Source organism: Microtus oregoni, unplaced genomic scaffold, assembly GCF_018167655.1.
Source record: "Microtus oregoni isolate MIOR12 unplaced genomic scaffold, Mior012 000007F_ref0000211, whole genome shotgun sequence".
Lineage (NCBI taxonomy): Eukaryota > Metazoa > Chordata > Mammalia > Rodentia > Cricetidae > Microtus > Microtus oregoni.
This window is the reverse complement of record NW_024543066.1, coordinates 32135561-32156796: the sequence shown is the minus strand read 5'-3', so window position 1 is coordinate 32156796 and position 21236 is coordinate 32135561. Positions and strand designations below refer to the sequence as shown.

At 42.1% G+C, this 21236-nt stretch overlaps 1 protein-coding gene across 1 annotated transcript in view; it reads left to right on the top strand.

Moving 5' to 3' along the window:
• The first annotated feature begins 211 nt into the window (after positions 1-211).
• Col9a1 (collagen type IX alpha 1 chain) overlaps positions 212-21236 on the top strand; it is an 80342-nt gene continuing 59317 nt past the window's right edge. The window contains exons 1-10 of the mRNA XM_041656223.1: positions 212-258; positions 721-794; positions 1797-1868; positions 1979-2111; positions 6704-7100; positions 16588-16671; positions 17400-17423; positions 18787-18861; positions 19189-19224; positions 19340-19402. Coding sequence (XP_041512157.1) covers positions 245-258; positions 721-794; positions 1797-1868; positions 1979-2111; positions 6704-7100; positions 16588-16671; positions 17400-17423; positions 18787-18861; positions 19189-19224; positions 19340-19402 — 972 coding nt within the window. The 5' untranslated portion in view covers positions 212-244. The remainder of the gene's footprint in view (positions 259-720; positions 795-1796; positions 1869-1978; positions 2112-6703; positions 7101-16587; positions 16672-17399; positions 17424-18786; positions 18862-19188; positions 19225-19339; positions 19403-21236) is intronic.

Genomic DNA, 21236 nt, shown 5'->3' with positions numbered 1-21236 from the left:
TGGGCCCCGGCTTACAGGCTGCCTCTCCCCACCCCTTTCCTTTGCTTCAGTTTAAAGAGTTGTTAGACATTGTCCCTGACTCACTCTTTGCTTTTAGCCCTGTGAGGGGCAAGAAGGACCAAGATTGGGGCCCAAACTCAAGAGCCTTAGAAAGAAGGAGAAGGGGCCTTAGGGGGTGTAGTGACTCCCCAACAACCCCTTCTTCTTAGTGACTATTATAAACCAAAGAGAACTGACTGGAAAGATGAAGACCCGCTGGTAAGCCCAGGACTCTGGAGGGAGGTGGATGAGGCTTTTTGCAGTAGTGGTAACGTGAGGGGAGGTGAGAGACAGCGAGAACCAAGGGGCGATCGGAGGTAAAGACAGATGAGAAAATATAGCAAGTGAGTAAGCATTTGAGATAGGAAAAGAAGAGGCAGCTATGGGAAGAGAGGGGCAGGAAGCAGAGATAAAAGAAAGCAGAGACAAGAAGTAGAATAGTAAGTGAGATAGGGAGACATTGAGAATGTGTGATTGGGACAGTAGGAGTCAGAAATGCTTTTATCTGCAAAATTTCTTAGTCAGCTTTCAAAATGGAAATGTAGGCAGTGGTATGCCTTGGGATTTGGTTGCTGCCATCTGTGAGGTTTTTGGGATTTGGTTGCCGCCATCAGTCAGGTTTGGCAAGTTCCCATAGGAAGGAATTCCCGTTTGGGTCATTTCTTGTTTTCTCCTCTTCAGGAAGATTCCAGTTTTCTTCTTTGCATGCAGTTTTCTGGGACCCTGGGTATCTGCGACTCCTAAGCGTCGTCCAAGTAAGAGCCATGGTTTATGGAGTTTGAAGTAGCTCTTGCTACTGGAAGCAGGCAGGGCTGTGATGGCGCCGGGCTGTGGTTGGGTGAAGACTGGTTATGCCTCCAGCAGTCCTTTACACCTTCCCTCCTTGTTCTGCACTGATGGGTTGTCCTGTACAATGTTGAGCCTGGAAAGGGAGTCCGCACTGAGCTCAGTAAGCAGGAAGAACAGCTATGCCTTTTCTAGAGCCTAGCATGATGCCTCTTCAGACAGTGAATGGTACATGTTGAGTGAATGCTGGGGTGGATGGATGGGTAGGTGGATGGATTTCCTCAAAACACTGGGGTCAGGAGGATAAGAAAAAAAAAATATTTGATGTACTTTTGCTGGGTAGGCCAAAGCTTAGGTTTTATTGAAACATTTTGCTGCTTCTGCCTTTTTTTTGGGGGGGGGTTGTTGTTGTTGGTGGTCGGGTGTGTGTATGTGTGTGTGTGTGTGTGTGTGTGTGTGTGTGTGTGAGGTCTAAGACATCTCTTATCAATGCAGGAGGGGGCATTGCAGTTATAAAAACTCATCTTTGATGGTGATGATTCCCCAAGAACTTCACTTGTCTGGGAGTCCCGTTGAGGTGTCTCAAGGCTGACTCTGTCATGTCATTGTATGCTTAGAATCTGTGGTATTTAAGCAATATTTCTAGGTTAAACCACCAGAAATTTTCCAGACAGGCTCTGACCTGTGCCATCCAGGACACTCTGCAGCTCTGGTTCTACACGGAACAAATCCCCAACTTTTCCAGGCAGGAACATTTTTCCATCATCAATTATTATCCCTTCAGGAGAAGCTGAAGGTGAATAAATTCTAATCACTGAGGCATTGAGTTCAAGCTAAACACATGACTTATAAGCAAAGCTGTATAACATTGTATTTTAAGCAGTTGCTTGGTTTTAATATTAGTAAATATTAAATTAATTAATTAGCATCTTGTAGTGGATGGATTGGATGACATGGTACTACCTTTGCAGGGGTTCCTGCCAGTCCCAATGGTGGAACTGAACTGTGTCCCAAGATCAGGATTGGCCAAGATGACTTGCCAGGCAAGTAGCCCTGTATCATACTGGAAATTCAAGCTTTTAAATATAATCTATTTGGGGAGGGGACATAACCAGTCTCATTTCCAACTTTCTTTCCTTATCTCTTTCTGTAGGGTTTGACCTGATCTCTCAGTTCCAAGTTGAGAGAGCTGCATCCCGAAGAACGGTCCAGAGGGTGGTGGGGTCCACGGCACTACAAGTGGCTTACAAGTTTGGGAGTGATGTAGACTTCAGGATCCCAACAAGGTAACCCATCGGAAAGGGCTCTAATGAGCCTCCTTAAAGGCATTTGGAAATGCTTACAGCAATGCAATGTTAGAGGACTTTTTACTTTTCGGTAGTTCTTGGATTATTTTAAGATGAAGGGCGGGCTTGGGGTACAGCTCAGTGGTAGAACTTACCTGGCTTTCATTAGCCAGTGGATTAAATCACCAGGAACTCCTAAAGAAGAAAGAAAGCCAAAGGAATGTGTTCCTATCAATCATTAGCACCTGAATGCTGCTCCTCATGTTAGGTTGGTAATTTACTTTCCATTCCAGGAATGAAAACATCCCTGAGACCATTAGACATCAATTCGGGATATGTTCTTAGTATTTTGTTTTCTGTTTTTCTGTAATTTGTCTGGTTCTGACTGAAAGGACCCTCTGTGAAAAGCACCAGAAGTGAGGCATAAATTTAACCAGGAGCCGCAGTGTGGTTTGAAGGCTCACAGTGGAGCTGTTCAAGAGTCCCAGTGCTGAAACAGAACCACACACACACACACACACACACACACACACACACACACACACACGGGAAATAATTATAACAGAAAAACTGATGGAGATATACATACAGCTTTCATTTTACTGCTATCATTTCTTGGAATTAACGTGTAAATTCTTTATTGCTGAGGTTCTTTGGTATATGTGAATTGAATAGCTGTGTCATTGTAACAAATACCCTTCTCTGATCTAGGTTTTACACTATCAGCATATGTTATGATCAATAAGATTACTATATGGTTTTGGAGTCATTATTATTTTACATATGTCAATTGTACAAGCTAATGGTTTCATCACAAAATTTTCAGACATGTGTATCGTGTACTCTGCTGGTGTCCAGCTCCCAGTTCCCTCTCATTTCTCCTCCTGAAATAGTCTTCATATGCTTCTGTGATGAGGAATGAGATCTGCGCTTCTGTGTATGTGAACAGAAGGATATGTATTTTGAATGGAGTTAGAAACTGCACTGGTTTAGGAAAGTGCCATTAGTCAGTTCTCCTACAGGGTCCATGACCTCCCGAGCCGCAGGTGGTTGGCTAGGTTTGCAGTATCAGGCATGAATTCCCTCATATTAAGCAGGCCTTAAAGCCAATTAGATGACAACTGGTTGTCCCCAAGATGCGGTGCCACTATTGCACTTTTGAAATCCTTTGTCATGCTGGTCACTGTTGTGGTCTGTAGGCGGCACAGCTGTGAAGGCCTTCTGGTTGCTTTTCTCCCTAGGCACCTTGCATAAGGCTTTTCCTCAGGAAGAAAGATTTCAGGTCAGACCCAGTTCAAATCCTCCAGGTTCTGTGTCTAAAGTGTGTGGTATCTTCAGCAATAAAGTCTTGCCTTCAAATTCTTGGAAGAAACCAAGAGCAGTAGCAATAACTACATTGTTTGAAGACTCTCTTGACTCCCCGGGTTTCTCATGCCTAGTACTAGGCTTTTGGTTAAATAGTTTGTGGTTCTTAGGGTGATCAGTATTGATTGTCACCACATGACATAACTTTATTTAGACTACATATATATGTACTTTAAAAATACTATACTATATGTATTTTTAAGTAAAAATAATCCAGTGTGATTCTATGGCTTTTCCAAATATCCCGAGTGTGATTTATCCCTGCCCATTATCCCCTTTCCACTCCTCTCCTACGCCATTCCCTCTGTTTCCCACTGTCCCCCCTTCATTTCACCTGTATCATATGCTATTTCCTTCTCTCACGAGACCCTTCTTACCCCTCCACCACCACCACAGTCCCTTCCTACTTTCTGCTGATATTCAAGGTTATATACACAAATCTAGAGATTCAGAGCCAAGAATGGCAAATAAGAGAACATGAGGCTCTAGATTTTCTGGGTCTGGGTCACTTCACTCATACATAATATTTTCTAGTTTCATAATTTACCTGAAAACTTCATTTTTCTCAAGCAATTGAATACAGATCTATCACCTGACCGTGTCTTTCTGGGGGATAGGCACTTGCTCAGCTGTGCTTGTTGCCACCCTATTCACAGTAGCCAGGAAATGGAAGCTGCCATCGGTTTGGGAATGTCCTCCAACTGATGAATGGATAATGAAAGCTGGGTCCATATCCACTATGGAATGTCATTCCTTCTTTTTAAATTACTCACGCAAAAGCTAGATGACAAAGAAGGAGGGGATTGGAATCATTCTCAGGGAGCAGAAATGCTTTTTTTTTTCCCCAGAGAATATTCTGAGACAGTGAAAAAACATTCATAGGCGGTTTCTTCATTGGAGAGAAATATATCATACAAAGCAATGCTAGACAGTCACAATTTTTACTTATTTGTCTTTATAATTACTGAAGAATCAAGAGACATGATTCTGCTTCCGTTTATTCTTTATTTTAGGCACAATAGCTTTCCATTCTCAACTGCTGTTTACAGCCTAGTCTGCTTGTTTTCTCTAGCAGCACAGACCTTAGCTGTCTTCGTATTAAGGTCATAAACAAATATTTCAAGGTTCAAAAACTTTTGAATCTTTTATTTGAACCCACATGGTTCTCCATTTAAGGAACTTCGTGAAGATTGGAATACAATAAATCATTTATAGACGTAACTTCTTTTAAATTATGTATGCTGTTGGGTTTACTTATTGATAGGCATAGCATATTTTCAAGAACAGAATCTCAGGTGTTTAAAAATACATTAGGCAGCCTGTTCTGTATATTAGGCTTCAGAGACATTTAACAGTCTTCGGTACACTCAAATATGTATATTTTATTCATATGAATAATGAGGCAAATTTTCTTTATTAACCTCTTAACATAGTATATGCTAAAGTATTATTAACATATTAGTCATAGTTACATTTGTGAACAGAATCATTTGCTCTTCATATGTGTGGAGGGAGATGACATACACATATGAACATACTTGGTATGCCCGTGCATCTAAGAATGAAGCATTCTGTGAGTGTTCCAAATGAGGATATCTATGAATGAATAAATTTGGGGTTTTTCTTAGAGATTATTTTGGAATAGGCATAGTTCCAAAAAATATGGAATCAAAGGAACTGCGACAATCCAGTTGAGAAAAATTATATTTAAAACAAGTATCTGATCTTGGCCATCCTGTTTGGGGTGGATGGGTGTGGGGTAGGTGGAAGGTGGGGGGAAGTGGGAGGTGGAGAGGGAGAAAGAATTGGGATTGGTATGTAAAATGAGAAAAGATTGTTTAAAAAAATAAATTGAAAAAAAATCAAAACAAAAGGAAAAGAAGAAAAAAGTATTTGGAGTGATGTGGTAGTTCTTCTATTGTGGAAAAAATAGGACTTTAGATAGTTCTTTTGTCTTTCTCAAATGTATTCTAAAGTGTTTTTTTTTAAGCACATTCTAAAAACTTTTGTATACTTTTACAAAATCGTGTGTGTGCGCGCGCAAGTGTGTTCATGTGTGCTTGCATGTACACCTGCACACACACACTATGCTTCAATTCAACAAATGTCATATACATGAAATCAATACCCATTGTGATATTTCTTCTTGCCTTTCTTCCCTTCATCCTTTGTAAGAAGGAGCTAAGCACATAAGTTTGACCTTCAGGAAGGTTGTTTGGAACTCTCTGTCTTAGTGAGTAATTGTTTTCAATTTTCCTATTAGTAAACACATTTCACATTTAGTTTTCCTCGCGTTTCTTGTTGAGGAATTTTCTTATACAGAGAAGAAGATGAAACGAAATAACTTTAAAGACTTTGAAAGCTGACGTTAGTATTTAAAACCCTGCAGGACTTGCTTCAACAGAAGATCTGTAGATAAGTGTAGATAGATAGGTGGCAGATAAGGATGGTCTTAGGGATGCTGCTGGCTTTAGCTTCCATTTAAAGCAGCGAGGAAAGTAACTATGATGTAACTTTAGGAGGTGGACTGAGGAAGCGTGGAGCTGGAGGGGAGAAGGAAGTGCTGGTCGCTCACTGCCCGTTATTCCTCCAGTCACCAAACAACGAGCTACCGCTTCACTATAATCCTTGAAATCCCTAGAAACGCCATCCTTAGGGTGAAGAAGCCTTTAAAGAGATGCTGGGTTGTTTGTTACTAATTCTCAACATATGGGTCCAGAAGGCAAAATTTGAGAATAGCCTGGCCATTATAAAAATACCAAATAATTTTAATGTGTGTAAAAAATTAAAATCCAGTTGAATTAAATAGTTTTTTATAAGCTAGTAGATTTGATTTAGACTTCAAATGATCACCCTCCCTCACTTTTGAAGGAAATGTTGCCCCGAACATTGCAAAAAAAAAAAAAAATGTGGTTTTGGGTGGGGTGGCATTGCTAAATGGTGGCTCTTTGGGTAGAATAAATAATAATATCGTTGAGAGCCTTCACTAGTTATGAGGGAGGGGGTTCTTAAAACTGTGTATTTTAAGGTGGAGCATTGATGTGCATGGATGATTGAACTATGATGGTCTGTATAAGATGTCATCAGAGAACAAATGCTGCATAGTTTTCCTACACTCTAACCCTTCTGCAGGGCTAGAGTCTAAAATAACACAAACACCAGAAATGGTAAATATGTATAAGCACAGAAAACAAGGTTTATATTTATTATTTTCAAATTTTGCTCAGGCATTTGTATCCCAGTGGACTGCCTGAAGAATATTCCTTCTTAACCACTTTCCGGATGACTGGAAGCACACTTGAGAAGAACTGGAACATTTGGCAGATCCAGGATTCCTCAGGGAAGGAGCAAGTTGGCGTGAGGATAAACGGCCAAACAAAGTCTGTCTCGTTCTCCTACAAAGGACTGGATGGAAGTCTCCAGTCGGCAGACTTTTCACGTTTGCCGTCCTTGTTCGACTCCCAGTGGCATAAGATCATGATTGGTGTGGAAAGGACCAGTGCCACTCTTTTCCTCGACTGCGTCAGGATTGAGTCCTTACCTATAAAGCCAAGAGGCCAGATTGAGACCGATGGCTTCGCTGTGCTGGGGAAGCTTGCAGACAATCCTCGGGTTTCTGTTCCTGTGAGTATAAAACCACCAAGTTCCACCACTAATTCTAGCTGAAGACAAACTCAGGTGGCTAAGCTCAGCGCCCAAACATTCTGGATCATTAGCTACAGGGCATACAGTGAACAGTGATTCACTTTGTAAGGTTTATTAAATACATCCCACTACTCATTCAGAAAGCACTCACCACCAGCTTTGAGTGCCATGTGCAGTACTGACTTTTAGTGAAGCAGATAATCTTTTTTTTTTTCCTTGAAGGAGGTTAAGGTCTACTTGGAATTAAGGTGTTAGACACTCACTCGGAGCATTCATAGCCTTTGAGACCACTTACAAGGAGACCCACACTAGTTCAGAACATACCATGTATGTATAATGAATTAGATTTTTTTCAAGAAAAATTAGAGATAAATCGTGAATCCAGTTAGTCAGGGAGTTTATCATTTTTGAAAGCAATAAATTTTGAAAGGGAAGGATTTGGATCAGCCAAAGAAGGGAAGATAACAGTAAAAATGACTGAGGGAAAACAATTCAAGAACAACTAGGATTAATTCAAAAGTCTAGACACTAATTGATTTGAGTAACATGTATGTATGTAAATGGAGTGTTTGTGGGACATAAGTGAAGGCTAGTGAATGTGGATGGTAAAATGTAAAGTAAGGAAATCAAATGATGTTTGATAAGCTATATTATATAAAGGGCATGAGATGTATTTACTTAGAACTAGACTTTGTGTAATAGACATCTGAGGGCATTGAATTCCCTGGTGCTAGAATTACAGATGTTGTGAATAACCGATGTCGGTGCTGGGAGACGAATTCTGGTCATCGGCAAAAGCAGTGCAGGTTTTAAACTACTGAACCATCGCTCTTACCTGAAGTAAAGAATTTTAAATTCTGTTCATTGTTTTGCTGGAGAAATCCATTGTGATGGAAGTAAGAAAGTGACATCACAATTGTATCAGCTAGCACCTTCTAGCTCTATCATTTTGAACACTGGGTAGCAATTCTTTCATAGAATTTTGACAATAATTTAAAAATACAACCTTAGAGGGCAAGGATTCTTTGGGGGAAACAGAAGAGGATAAAATTCAATATAAATAAACTGTTGATGCTAATACAGCTCTCCTACTGTATGGAGCTGTTATATTCTAGTCACAGAGTCTATGTCACAGAGAGAGCAAGGGTGACACGGTAGTTTTGAATTGTTTCTGCGCACTTCTCTGGGAAAAAGAGGCTTTCGGGGATCTCAGTAATGGAATTGTTCAAATGACTTGTTTTTACAGGAAGTGCAGTGATGAGTGTGAAGGCTGGTGTGAAATTTCTATATTCTGTGATAGACAGGGAGCAATTTGGAGCTGCCACATTGCTGCTCTGGCTCGTAGACTCTTGAGGAAGTATTTCTTCACCTCATGAGTCATCATGCTTCAAGCGGCTGGGTTAGAAAGCTGATGCGGCCACTGTTGTAAAATGCTCAAATTCTGTGTAGCAGGAACTCTGAAATGACCCTGGAGTGTTTTTCAGACAACACAGCCTCTGCGATGCCAGTGCCATTTCTGGACCCGGGCTAGGGAGTGAAGGCCTAAATGCCTTCTCAAGGCACTGAGTATTAGTTGATTAAAAAATGGATTTGTTGACCTTAAAAACACTCCAAGATCTTATAATTCTGGTTTCTGGATACTATTAAAGATGCCTTCCAATTGTTTTATTTCCAGTGTAGCAAAGTCTCAGTATTACTTTGCTATGCTGTATCTCCTTTGGCTAGTTATAGATTTTCTGAAAAACCTAGTCTCACACCTCAGTGCGTAGAAGTTTATGTTGTCATCTTCCGTTTTCTTCCTCACATGTAGGAATGCATCTGAGTGTTACACGGTGCTTCTGGGATAGTAAGGAGCTTTTTAAAGTCATCATGCTGACACCAGTGTTAAAATAATTTGGTATAGGCACATGCAGTCTTTCCTTTTCAGAATGAATTCTGGATCCTTGACCCCTTCCTGGAAACAAAAAAGATCTGAGCCCAAATCCCCACTAAAGTTCATTATTAAGTGGTGTTGGTGGTATGGTAACATTGATAATTATATGGAAACTATAGGCTAACAAATAAACTCTGCTTCCATCAAAAACATCAAAATGATATTATCATACTCAAACTTTTCCCTGATGTAGCCTTCTTCCCTTTCCTCCAGCTCCTCATCTACTTTCTTCTTACCCGATACTTCTTCCTCTTTTTTTTCTCCTCATCCTTCTTAGGAGAAGAGTGTACAAGAGTAGTCCATTTTCCTTGAAGAAATCATTTCAGTGTCTTTAATATAACAATTAGATGTTTTCAAAATCCTGTTTTTCTAACTTTCTGATCTTTAGAATAATTTTATAAGATAACCCAAGGTCTCCTTATTAAAGGAGATGGTGTCCAAGAGAATCCTGGAGAGGAGAAAAAAAACGGTATTTGACGTGGATGGATTCTCACTTGGAAACTCATATATACCAATTTATTCCTTTCCAAACGTCTAAAGACTTTTTATACTACCCCTCATGGTTTAGAACTAAAGCAGTCAAGCATAAGTCTTCAAAATCCAAGTGCCCCTGAGCTGGCCCAGATCCTGTTTTTACCTTATAGCCTGTCATCTTGGGTTTTGCATCAATTTTCCTAAAGGCGGAAGTCCTTGGAAATTATTGAAGACCACCGCCAATTAGCTACTTCCTTTAAGGTCTTAAAGGGCAATGGCTAGTGATATGCATGTATCTCAAGAAGCAGAAAACTCATAATAGTGGGTCACCTGTCTCTCAGTTTGGGACAGCAAGTACTCAGTGTCAGTTTCTAAGGATTTTTTCAAGTTAAAAATAACATGAAATAGCTTGAAACCAGAAAAACATCTACATTTTTTAGTATTTTCCGAATACAATTGGATTATTTCTAATTTTCAACATGTTCTATTGGTTGAATATTTGTTTCAGGGTCAATTCTTGCTTTTTTTTTGTAAATAAACCAAAAGCAAGATATTCTCTCCACAGGCATTATCAGCTATCAAAGGTAGGTATAAGAACTGCATAATAAAAATGGAACCTAGACATTTGATAGATCACTAATGCTGTAAGACTCGCTTATGTTGTAGCTGTTTGTGACTTTCCCCATCCTTCCTATCTCGTGTTCCTTCTCTTTTTCTAAATTGGAAAAAGAAAACAATTTCAAGAAGCTTTCATGAACATTCTTGTGGGCTACAATTCAAACCCATTCTCATCATTTATAGTTATTTAGTGGGCTCAGAGAATTTTGTATTTTTCCCTTTGCATATCTGTAAGTTTGTTATTTTTGATTTTAAAGCAATAAATTCCTCATTTCCTATTCTCCCCTGTGCCTGTAGCTTAGGATGGTGCCATTTATCCTACTGCAAAGCATGGTTCCCTGGCAGATTACCATGAAAACATGTTACTTTATGACAGGTTCTTTATTGTTTGTTGTCAACATGATTGCCTGGGAGAGTTATTTGGTACAGCTCTATTAGAAAACAAAGTTAGCCGTTCTCCCTTTCCAGGGATGCACTGCATTGGGAGTTTGGTCTTGTTTGAGGGAGGATAAAAGTTTATGTGGATTTCCCCATATATAACTCAAATCATTCTTCTCTTTACCTGTGCATATTCCCAATAAATCACCATAGAACATGACGGATTTGATGCTATGTGAAGTGTATCTCGGAGGCCTTGCTGTAATTTTTTTCCTTCAGATTTAGAGAAAAATGACTGAGTGGGAAAAACCATTGCTAGAGGAGCTCTCTGTCTTTTTCTTTACTCTGTAGCACTGGGTCACTTTACATGAAAATGTGAAAACAGTGCAAGGTTCATGAACAATAACCTGGGAAAAAAGATGTTTGATGTTGTAATCAGCATTTCTGGCATTTGAGAAATATACGAAGCTATGGTTTTAGTGATGTAAGCAATGTACAATCCTTGTGTTCTGTATTAATACTCCTTTTTAAATTGTTTTTGAGACAAGGTTTCTTTGTTGCTTTGATGCCTGTCCTGGAACTCACTCTGAAGACCAGGCTGGCCTTGAACTCACAGAGATCTGCTTGTCCCTATCTCCCAAGTTCTGGGATTAAAGGCATGCACCACCCACGCTTGGCTGTTATTAATATTAAACAACTATTTTTAAAAAATATTTACTAAGTTACAGGTGTACTTTATGTGACTAAGAAATACAAAAGTTAATGCCTAAATGGAGGTTACATTCTGGGGAGAGGCACAAGGAGGAGCTGAATAGTTCATAGTGTACCAGGAAATCATAAATGTTATCAGGGAAAGCGGAATGGAAGGTTGAGCTGGGGCTCATTCAGGAGTAAACACTTTTGAGGTAGCTTTAAGGACCTGAGGTAATGGCCTGAAGATACCTCAGAGAGGAAGGTTGCAGGAAGAGAGAACATGAGTGACAAGGGACAAGGATGGGTGTTACCTGATATTTGAGTGCTACTTGCAAAGCAGGGAGACTAGGAGAGGAAATGAGAAACAGCCAATGAGGTTGCAGAGTCATGTCATTAAGCTTCTGAGGCAAGACGTTGAGCAGGCTGTTAGCTGTGAGCTTTTGGCGTTTACGAGCCAGGATCATACAGGAACTGAACCCTGGGAGCTGTGAACATTTATGCATTATGAAAGCCATCAAGTCACGTCGTAAGTGTAGGACTGAAGACTGTCTTCTGAGATGTCCAGGATTATTGCCACAACGAGGAAAGACTTAATAAAAAAGGTGGCTGTCATAGCGAAGTGAAGGAGATTGCTGTGTCCTGAAAGTTGAGGGGAAAGACTGATTCAAAGTGAATGGCACAAGAATTGTTTCAGATGCTGGATAAGCCACATAAGAGGATGACTGACAGTTGCCTGTTGGTTTTAGAGACCCATGAGAGTGGTTGGATCAAAGATCCGCTGGCCTGGTGGGAGTGGAAATCAAGGTGGAAAGGATTCAAGAGCAAATGTGGAGAGGTGTTGGAGACCGAGTGTAGATTGTTTTGAGCTCTGTAGAAGGAGGTACAGGTAACTGAACAGGAGCTGGACAGCTTGTGGAATTAGGAGAGGGATTTATTTCCGCTTGGCAGATACCTTAGGACGCATTGCCAATAGCGCAGTATGTAGGACTTCTTGAAGCCTACTGTAATAGCTTCCTGCCTGAAGTATCAGACATGCATGATCAACGGACTCTTCATGAAAGTCCCTTCGAATTCCATCCACTTGTTACCATATTTATCCACTGAAGAAAAATCTTTGATGCTCACACTCGAGCATTGAAATTCCTCAGCTTAGAATTCATAGTGTGGAAAGCCCTGATGCGTGCTCTGCCTCAGCTAATCCCGGTCCCCCTCTGCATACTCTGTCCTACCTGTGGGCTTTGTCCTAGTCCCTCTCTCCAAAACCCCGGGTTTAGTCTTTCATTGCTGCATGGGAAAATCTCACTTGCCGTTTGGAACTATTCACATATTATGTGTTACATGATGGCTTTAGCCAGGAAAACATTTTACCATCTCATGCGCTTTAGCAGTATTGCTAAAAATACTTTTTCAGTACATATACACCCTTAAGTAATATTTTGTGCCTTCCATGATGTTTATATCTAAACACACAATTTAGTAAATGAATATATTCCCAGTGTGCTAACTCCAGGTAGGACATCTTCTCCTGTCACCATTCTGCCCATATTTAATTCTATTTCCAGCACTATGTCTGAACTGCACTATGTCTGAACCACACGACTCATTTTACACAACACTTGATTCTGAGGCAGTTCAGAACTTCCTGCTCAGTGCCTAGGAAGTGCCATCTGGAGACATTTCTTGATGATGGAAGAATGCAACATCTCAGCAAAAGTGGTACATCAGGATAAGATCTGAACCCTCAGTATTGTCAGCAAAAATTAGCTTAGGTGCTTAGTACCAGCAAATTGTCAAAATAATTTCGTTAACAAAAATCACAACTTGTACCATTCTAAGTTAGCTGGAATTGAGTTCAAATACTTAATCTTTCTCAACAGCCTAGCAAAATAAGTAGCCATGGTTGTAACACGATTAATAAAGACTAGAGAGTTGGCATCTGGGCCCCAACGCTAACGTCCTTCCATTAGCTGAGCACTACCTTAGCTTCAGAAATGAAGTTCTCTGAAGGTTTTTTTTAGAGATGAAACATTTGGATAAGGCCAAATCTGCACAGGTGTGAGGACTTTCCACTCACATCATCCCATTCTCCCTGAGAGAAGGAGAAGAATTTCCTGTTGCAAACAACGGCATTTCCTGAGGCGCATCTTGCCTTCATAGATTTTTTAGAAGGTTCTAGTTCTCTATTCGCATTTTCCCCTCATCTTACAGACTGGGAACTGTTTGTGCATGGGTGCTATCTGGCTTCCATACCCTGTCTCCTCGGTGCTTGCATTATCCTGGGCTTTGAAATGTTGACTGAAAACCTAAGTTAAAATGTTTGTCACGTATGTTTTGTCAGGGAATATTCAAAGAGCACGAGGATCCCAGGTATGAAAATGAGAAATCAGCATTTTGGCTGCATAATGAAACTGTTACAAAAGCGCTCTGCCAATCTTCCTTCAACATAATTAGCATGCAAATTGGAATTCACATTGCTTGCCAAAAAAATGGTTGTTGTATAGCTGATTATTAGTGTGTAGGTGTTTATGTGGATATGCAGGTGTGTTCGGAAACCCTTGATCACTTTGAACAGCCCAGCTTGTATTCACAGATGAAATGCATTTCATTTCTCCATTTTTTTGTGCCACAATTGCATTTTCTGCATATTTAAACAGGTGCAGCAATTTATCCAGAGCGTTTTACAATTTTAGGATGACAGCTTAAAGAATGACTTCAGGTTTGGAAGAGGTGGCTTTGACAAACTATCTCAAAGAAGGATCTACATTCCCTGGATAGCCATCTGATCAATGTTCCTCAGGGTGATCACTTTTCAAAACTAGTATTTCATGGACCTGCAGTGCATACCGAGTTTGCATGACCAATCCACACAGGCCTTAGTGAATAAAATTGTGTGGTGTAGTCTTCTATTTTGAAGATTGGGGATGAGAAATATATATTTTCGTATTATGTAGTTTGTTGGAGAAAAAGAGCGATAATTCTCTTTCCCATGTGCTATTTTGCAATGCATGTGTATATGCAGTTGCGTATAGGCACAGCTGTTGATCTTCAGAGGATGTTTCTGGGTGTGTTTCTATAACAAGCACACAAATGGGGAAAGTTTTGACTCTTTAATGAAAGGTTCTTAGCTTAGCTCTGGTGGTTCTAGAAGATGATAGATTTAAACATGTACAGTTTTAATTTTTAGTTCTTGCTTCAATCCCCCTTTAATATAGATGATTGGTTGACAAATATATTGGTTACCTGTATCAAACAATATGTCACATTATGGAGATAGTGTGCATTTTTCAGAAACATTGGGAGATGTAGAAGAAAAACTATTAATTTAATATCTGAGACATTTAGAAACTTGCCCTTTCTCGGCTCTATGAGCCGCTACAAGTGAGTTGACTTCTTCTTCACACTTTGTCTGTGCCCAACCTTAAGTGACATGCATTCCGCTGTCATTAAGTCAAAATTCATTTCAATTCTTCTTCTCATCTTCCTTTTAAAGCTTCTATTGCAACTGAAAGTAAAACTCAATTTTTTTTTCCCCCAGTAAACAAGACTAGTCTGATAAAGGTAGTGTTTTGCCGAAGTGGTTTCTTTAACTCTAAGAGGCTGTGTAGCTTTGCAAACTTTTTGAGGAATGTCTTCATTCTATTGTTAAGCCAGCACAGCACAGTGCTCATGCAATCTGTAGATTTCCATTTTAACGTCTGTCCTGATGGCTGCTCAGGGTTTTTATTTCATTTGACTCTGTCCTTTTCACCTCCTTGTAAGAGGGGCACTTACCCACTTACCCTCAGCTTTTCTCTCCCTACTTTTTTGGAAGTGGACGACTTCTCGTTGTTTTGTCTCAGGTTTAATTTTCTACATCCACATCTCAACTCTGGATGTGTGTGCGTGCAGCAGTAGGGAAACAGGTATCTCATATCTTTCTAGAGCTGGGAGTTCTAGAATCCATTCGGCAGGTAGGAAAGAAAGGGAATCATGATGGGCTGAAAAGAAGGCCATGGTGTTTAAATCTGAGACCTAGCCACCTAACCAGCTGCCTAGGGCCAGTAGAACCTACTGACCAAGAAAGAAGGAGCTAATTTTGATTGCACAGCAAGGAACCTACCTCCCCAGAAGACAGGCTGGCATGTCTTTGGCCTTCTGGTGGGGTTTGCAGGTTTTCTTGTCTTTCATTTAAGACTATCTTCAGATTTAGACCTGGAAACCCTTGGCTTACCCTGTTTCTTCCTTGTTTTAATCTTTCTCCCTTAATAGCCTACTGAGAGCATTAGAAGTTGTCAGGACTAGGTTTCAAGTTTTTAAAAGTTTATCTCTCTTCAAACATGAGTACTCATATACAGAATTGAAATAGTTTGAACTCTCTTCCAAAATAGATTTCTCCACTATTCTATGGAGGATGTTTTCTTCAGGAGTAAGTTTTCTTTCTTCCATCTGTTTTGTCTGTAGTCACCTCTTGCTATTTCTATCTCTAATCTCATAGGTGAAGTTTAAGAGTGTGTTTCCTGTGGAGATGGCAATCCTGGTTTTCAGGGTTTGCTTTGGCCATCCATGAACCATGTTTTAATAGCATCGACTTCTAGAGGGTGTGGCCAGGACAGAAATTGTTGACCAAGGTTTTCTGTCCTGCCCAGTTCTGCAGCCGTTAAGTCTTAAAGAAACACACAGAGGTCTATATTAATTATAAAACTGATTGGCCCATTAGCTCAGGTTTCTTATTAACTCTTATAACTTATCTTAGCCCATTATTCTTATCTATGTTAGCCACGTGGCTCGGTACCTTATTCAGCAAGGCTGTCACATCTTGCTTCCTCTGCGTCTGGGTCACGACTCCAGACTGAGCTTTCCTCTCTCCAGAATTCTCCTGTTCTCATTGCCCTGCCTCTATTTCCTGCCTATATTTCCTGGCCAATCAGCATTTTATTAAAAATAATACAAGTGACAGTGTAAAAGACCATTGTCCCACAGCATTCAAGAATAATAGGCTAATGTAAGTTATAAGAGTTAATAAGAAGCCTGAGCTAATGGGCCAATCCGTTTTATAATTAATGTAGACCTGTGTGTGTTTCTTTGGGACTTAATGGCTGCAGGACTGGGTGGGACAGAAAACCTCTGTCAACAAGAAATGGGAAGTCAATGCCAATGGTCTGCTTCCAGGCTAGGGCTACACTGGAGTGAATCAAATCTAAGGACATCCCCTGCCAACGAGCAGAGGAATTTGGAAAGGTTTCCAGACAACTCCACTAAAAACTCTTCTCAGGAAAAATTAAGAGCTGTGCTTGCTGTTCTGCTAAGGATTATAGACCATATTAAAAAAAAAAAAAAAACAACAACAACGAAACACTCCTCTTTGACCTGATCTCTCCTGTCTCTCGCCAGTTTGAACTCCAGTGGATGCTGATTCATTGTGACCCACTGAGACCCAGGAGAGAAACATGTCATGAGCTGCCAGTCAGAAGCACGGTGAGTCCTTGAACCACCTGCAAAAGCGACTTCTCCCCACCTCACCTTCTCCTCAGCACCAATCTCTCTAGATCTCTCCTCCCACTTTCTCTTTCCCTAGAGTCTGCCTTGCTATACTGACTAGCTTGGAATTAAAGAAACACAGGTCCTTCTTGCAACCTGGGGGCAGAAGCGATCTCTGAACAGGCCAGTGTCTGCTACACTTGGCAGCTCAGCATCTCCAGAAGCACTGGTAGTCTGCTCCTCTGTAAGGCACAGAGCCTTGGCAGGCTCCTGGCACAGTCAGCAATCACACTGAGGAGGGGTATGCATTCAAGCTGGGTGCAGCTGCCAGGAAAGAGTTAAAGGGGACCGTTGTCATTCTATCCCTCCTCCCAGACCTGTTAGCTCTCCTCCAATCCCCAGGACCCTCTCCAGGCCATTCATAAACAGGAGGAACCCAGGTCCCCTTAGCAGGGCACCTTTGCAACCTCTACTCCCAGTGCATTTGAATGTCCAAGTGCCACTTTACAGTGCTCAGCTGGGTCAAGGAGTCTGGAAGGCATCAGGTTGCAGAGTCCCACCAGAGGATTAGCAGAGAGCAACCAGGATGGCCTGGACTGCCTGGGGCCCTGGAGCACTTGGGTTGCCACTGCTGCTGTCAGGGCTCTGCTTCTGTGCTGCTCAAGTAAGTTGTGCGTGGGTTTGCGGGGTGCTTGCTCACTTTCTCTCCATCTTTTTGTCTACAGCCCAGCCAGACCACTGATGACGAGGTAAGCTGGGAACGGGAAAAAAAAATGAAAAATGCTGCATTTTCCAAGTGTATGGTGAGAAGGCACAGAACACTCTTAGGGCTCTCTGGCCAGCTGCCCTGCAGCCTGGAGTACCTCCAGCAAGTAGGGTCCGAATCGGAACCTCGGGGGACCCACTGATGTGGGAAAGGGGGCCATTTCTCCCACTCGAACACTGGCACTAAAGGCACAGTACTGGAGGGCTTAAATCTGCCTCTTGTTTGTTTGTTTGTTGTTACTGTTGCTTACTTATCCTTCCCCTCGATCCCGGCCCTATTCAAGGGCAGGCTGATGGGCAAGGCAGAAATTCGAGCAAGCTTTTTCCTGCCACAGGAGAGAAACCACTAAACCTCAAGATCCTGCTAGCAGTTCAGAAGTGAAGCCTGGCGGTCCTGGATCCCTTTAGAACTCTAGTAATGTCTCCAGAGTCTTTCCCCACCCCACCCCTGGCAAGGGAGAGTGCAGCAGCCAGGCAGGGAGGCCAGGGGAGGTATGAGGTTTCACTTACAGAGACCCCATTGTAACCTGTCTGGTCCTTGGAGTTCAGGAAAACAAAGTCTTTCTTGATGAAAGCAGCCTTCTTCTCTCTCCCTCTTCTCTCACCATTCCCTCTCCCTCTAGAAGCAGAGGGGGGAACACATTCCCTAAAGCAACAAATTAATACCGTTTCAGGCGCCAGTATTCCCTGCAGACCCTTCGAAACAGTAGCCTGCTTGTGACAAGGGACACACAGGGCTCGCAAAGCGAAGGGTCCTTCTGAAATTTGTGTAACTTTGGAAGCAAGGCGCAAACACCTATTGTCAGGGAGTGTCATGTGAAACAAAGTCAGGTTCCTGAATTCAGGGCTCTACCAAGCCATACCTCCCAAACCTAAATCCCCCCCCCCCCTTACCCCCACGCACGCAGCGAGCTCCCAGTCTACTGGACAAAGAAAGGCTTGCAGCTGTAAAGAAACTGTTTGTCCCGGGACTGCTCGAGCCTGACCTGCTCCATTCGAGACAAGACTGACCTGCAGTGACGCTATCAATGACCCCCATAGTCATTTCTTAGTTTCTGTTGGGGGAACGTTAGATACCCGCTTCTTCTTCGCAATTTCTGTCTTTCTGAAGCCTTCTGAGAAAGTGGTGCCAAGCGAACTTCTATTTGTAGGCATTAATTCTACTCCACCATGGACAGTGTATCTCATAGGAGGTGGAAACACACTATATTTTGGTTCTAAAACTTATCCCATCAGAGAGGCGTTCTTGTCGGGGTGTGTGGGGATGGAGGGGTGGCAAGATTTTGCTCGGTTGCTCTCGATGGTGCACAGTGTTCTTCATTAATCCCTGTGCGTTGTTTTTGGCAGAGAGGTCCTCCTGGTGAGCAGGGGCCTCCAGGGCCTCCTGGGCCTCCTGGAGTTCCGGGCATAGATGGCATTGATGTAAGTTTGTATCTCCTTTGTTCTACAAGACAGACCTTTCCCATACTTCTTTGGCTTTGGATGAGTTTTTAGAAAGCACCTCGTGACCCCTTCCTGTCACCCCCAAGAAGAGGTGCCAGTGAAAGTTCGGGGTTGGATACTGTAACCTGGGGATTGTTATAGAGGAGACCTAGACCTGTTGCCCCATGGGGCATGAACTTTCATCTTTAGGCCCTCATCCTGGCTTCGCTCCATAATTTTGGGGTGTGAACGCCTGAGACTGTCCCGTGGGTCCCCAGCTACTTACTCTTGCTTACCTATTGCTTTTACTCTTTTCTCTGTCTCCAGGGTGACCGAGGTCCAAAGGGTCCCGTGGGCCCTCCGGTAAGTTGACTGGCGTCATGGCACCTCACCTCCTTCCTTGAGATATGTTTGTACCCGTGTGTGTTTGGAGAATCTTAAATTTGCTTTGTTTTCTTTCCCTGCCTCTCCTTCTTAGGGTCCTCCTGGAGACCCGGGCAAGCCAGGAGCGCCAGGCAAGCCAGGCACACCAGGCGCTGATGTGAGTAGAGAGAGAGAGAGAGAGTGTGTGTGTGTGTGAGAGAGAGAGAGGGGGGGGGGGGAGAGAGAGAGAGAGAGAGAGAGAGAGACTGTGTGAGTGTGTGTGTGTGTGTGTGTGTGTGTGAGAGAGAGAGAGAGACTGTGTGAGTGAGTGTGTGTGTGTGTGTGTGTGTGTGTGAGAGAGAGAGAGAGAGAGAGAGAGAAAGAGAGAGAGTGTCTGTTTGAGTGAGTGTGTGTGTGTGTGTGTGTGTGTGAGAGAGAGAGAGAGAGAGAGAGAGAGAGAGAGAGAGGAAAGAGAGAGGAGAGAGAGATATGCTGTGGTACCCTGCAAAGTGTCATGGGAGGGTTCCACCGCACAGAGCTTTGGCATCTCAGAAAAATGGTGAATTTATGGGTTCCCGTCTCAACAGTCTCTCCCTATTCACCCTATGAACGCGCACCTCCACTGCCTGCATAGGGAGGAAGGTGGCGGCTTGTGGGTTCTGGTGAGTGGAGGGCTAGGTCTCACAGTAGATGAGCTCTGCTTTCCTCTGGAACTCCCTGGATTAATTAGAAAGATGGAGTTGCAGTGACGGCTCAGTGGTTAAGAGCTTTGGCACTGTTCATCCAGACGGTCGGGGATTCTAGTCCCAGTATCCACAAGGCAGCTCACAACTATCCCAAGGGATCTGAGGTTCTCTTCTGGTCTCTGGGAACACAGCGTGAATGTGATACAGGGGTACATGCAGGCAAAACACATGAAATAATAAAACAAAAAAAAAATTAGAAAAAAACCCCCGGCTGAAATCAAGATGGATGTAGGAAAGAACAGGAAGTATTTCAGTTCCCAGTAATATAAAAAATGAAAATTTGTTCAGAGTGAGTGGAGGAGTGTGTACGGATATAGTAGGGGCAGGGAGTGGTCAACACAGAGACACAAAAACTTAAAATTCAGCTTGGGAAACAGGAAGCTAAGGATCGGTTTGAGATGTTAGATGCTCAGTTATATGGTAAATAATACCTCCCCAGAGTGAAGTAGTCCCAGTTCTCAGCATGCCCACTACTCATAGCTGATTTGGTCCTTCATCAGGACTTGGCATTTGTCTGTCTCTGGGTTGCAAAGAGATGGCATTTACTTTCTAGGTTCCTCAAGTCTCTCTCCCATCAACTATCCCTTACTTGTTTTGCAAAACCCAAAGGCTTTTCTAAAGAAAGCCAGCACCTCAAAACCTATACCTGCTATTTCCAAGAGTTTTTGCCAGTGACAAACAAAGCTCCATTGTTACGAGAGAAGCAACTGGCTGGATTTTAGTTGTTACTCTGACATGTGTATTTTGTTGTGATTAACTTGGTGCAGATGTCTATATGTGTATTATTTAGTGTGTCAGGAGCCACCCTTTGTTTTACAGTTCAAAGTGTGTGTGTGTGTGTGTGTGTGTGTACATTTCAAATATGGCGACACATGAGCTAGCTCCTGTGGATTAATGTATGGATAATATCAACTCATGTTCGGATACTACAAGTGAGATTATGTAACTTGTTGGCTATCAAGATTTTTGAAATTGAATTACTTGGAATTGTCAGATCCTAGTAAGGCTATTTCTTAAATGCCAGGCCACTAGGTCAACTACTAGTATAGTATCAGTTGATTTCCTCACTAGTTTTTTTTTTTATTGAGCTCTACATTCTTCTCTGCTCCCCTTCCTGCCTCTCCCCTCCCCTTAATCCCTCCCCCAAGGTCCCCATGCTCCCAATTTACTCAGGAGATCTTGTCTACATTTTTTTTTTTTTGAAATTTCAACCAGACTTTCCTTTTGGAGGAAGAGAAAATTTCAGATTAAATTTTAAAAATTGTG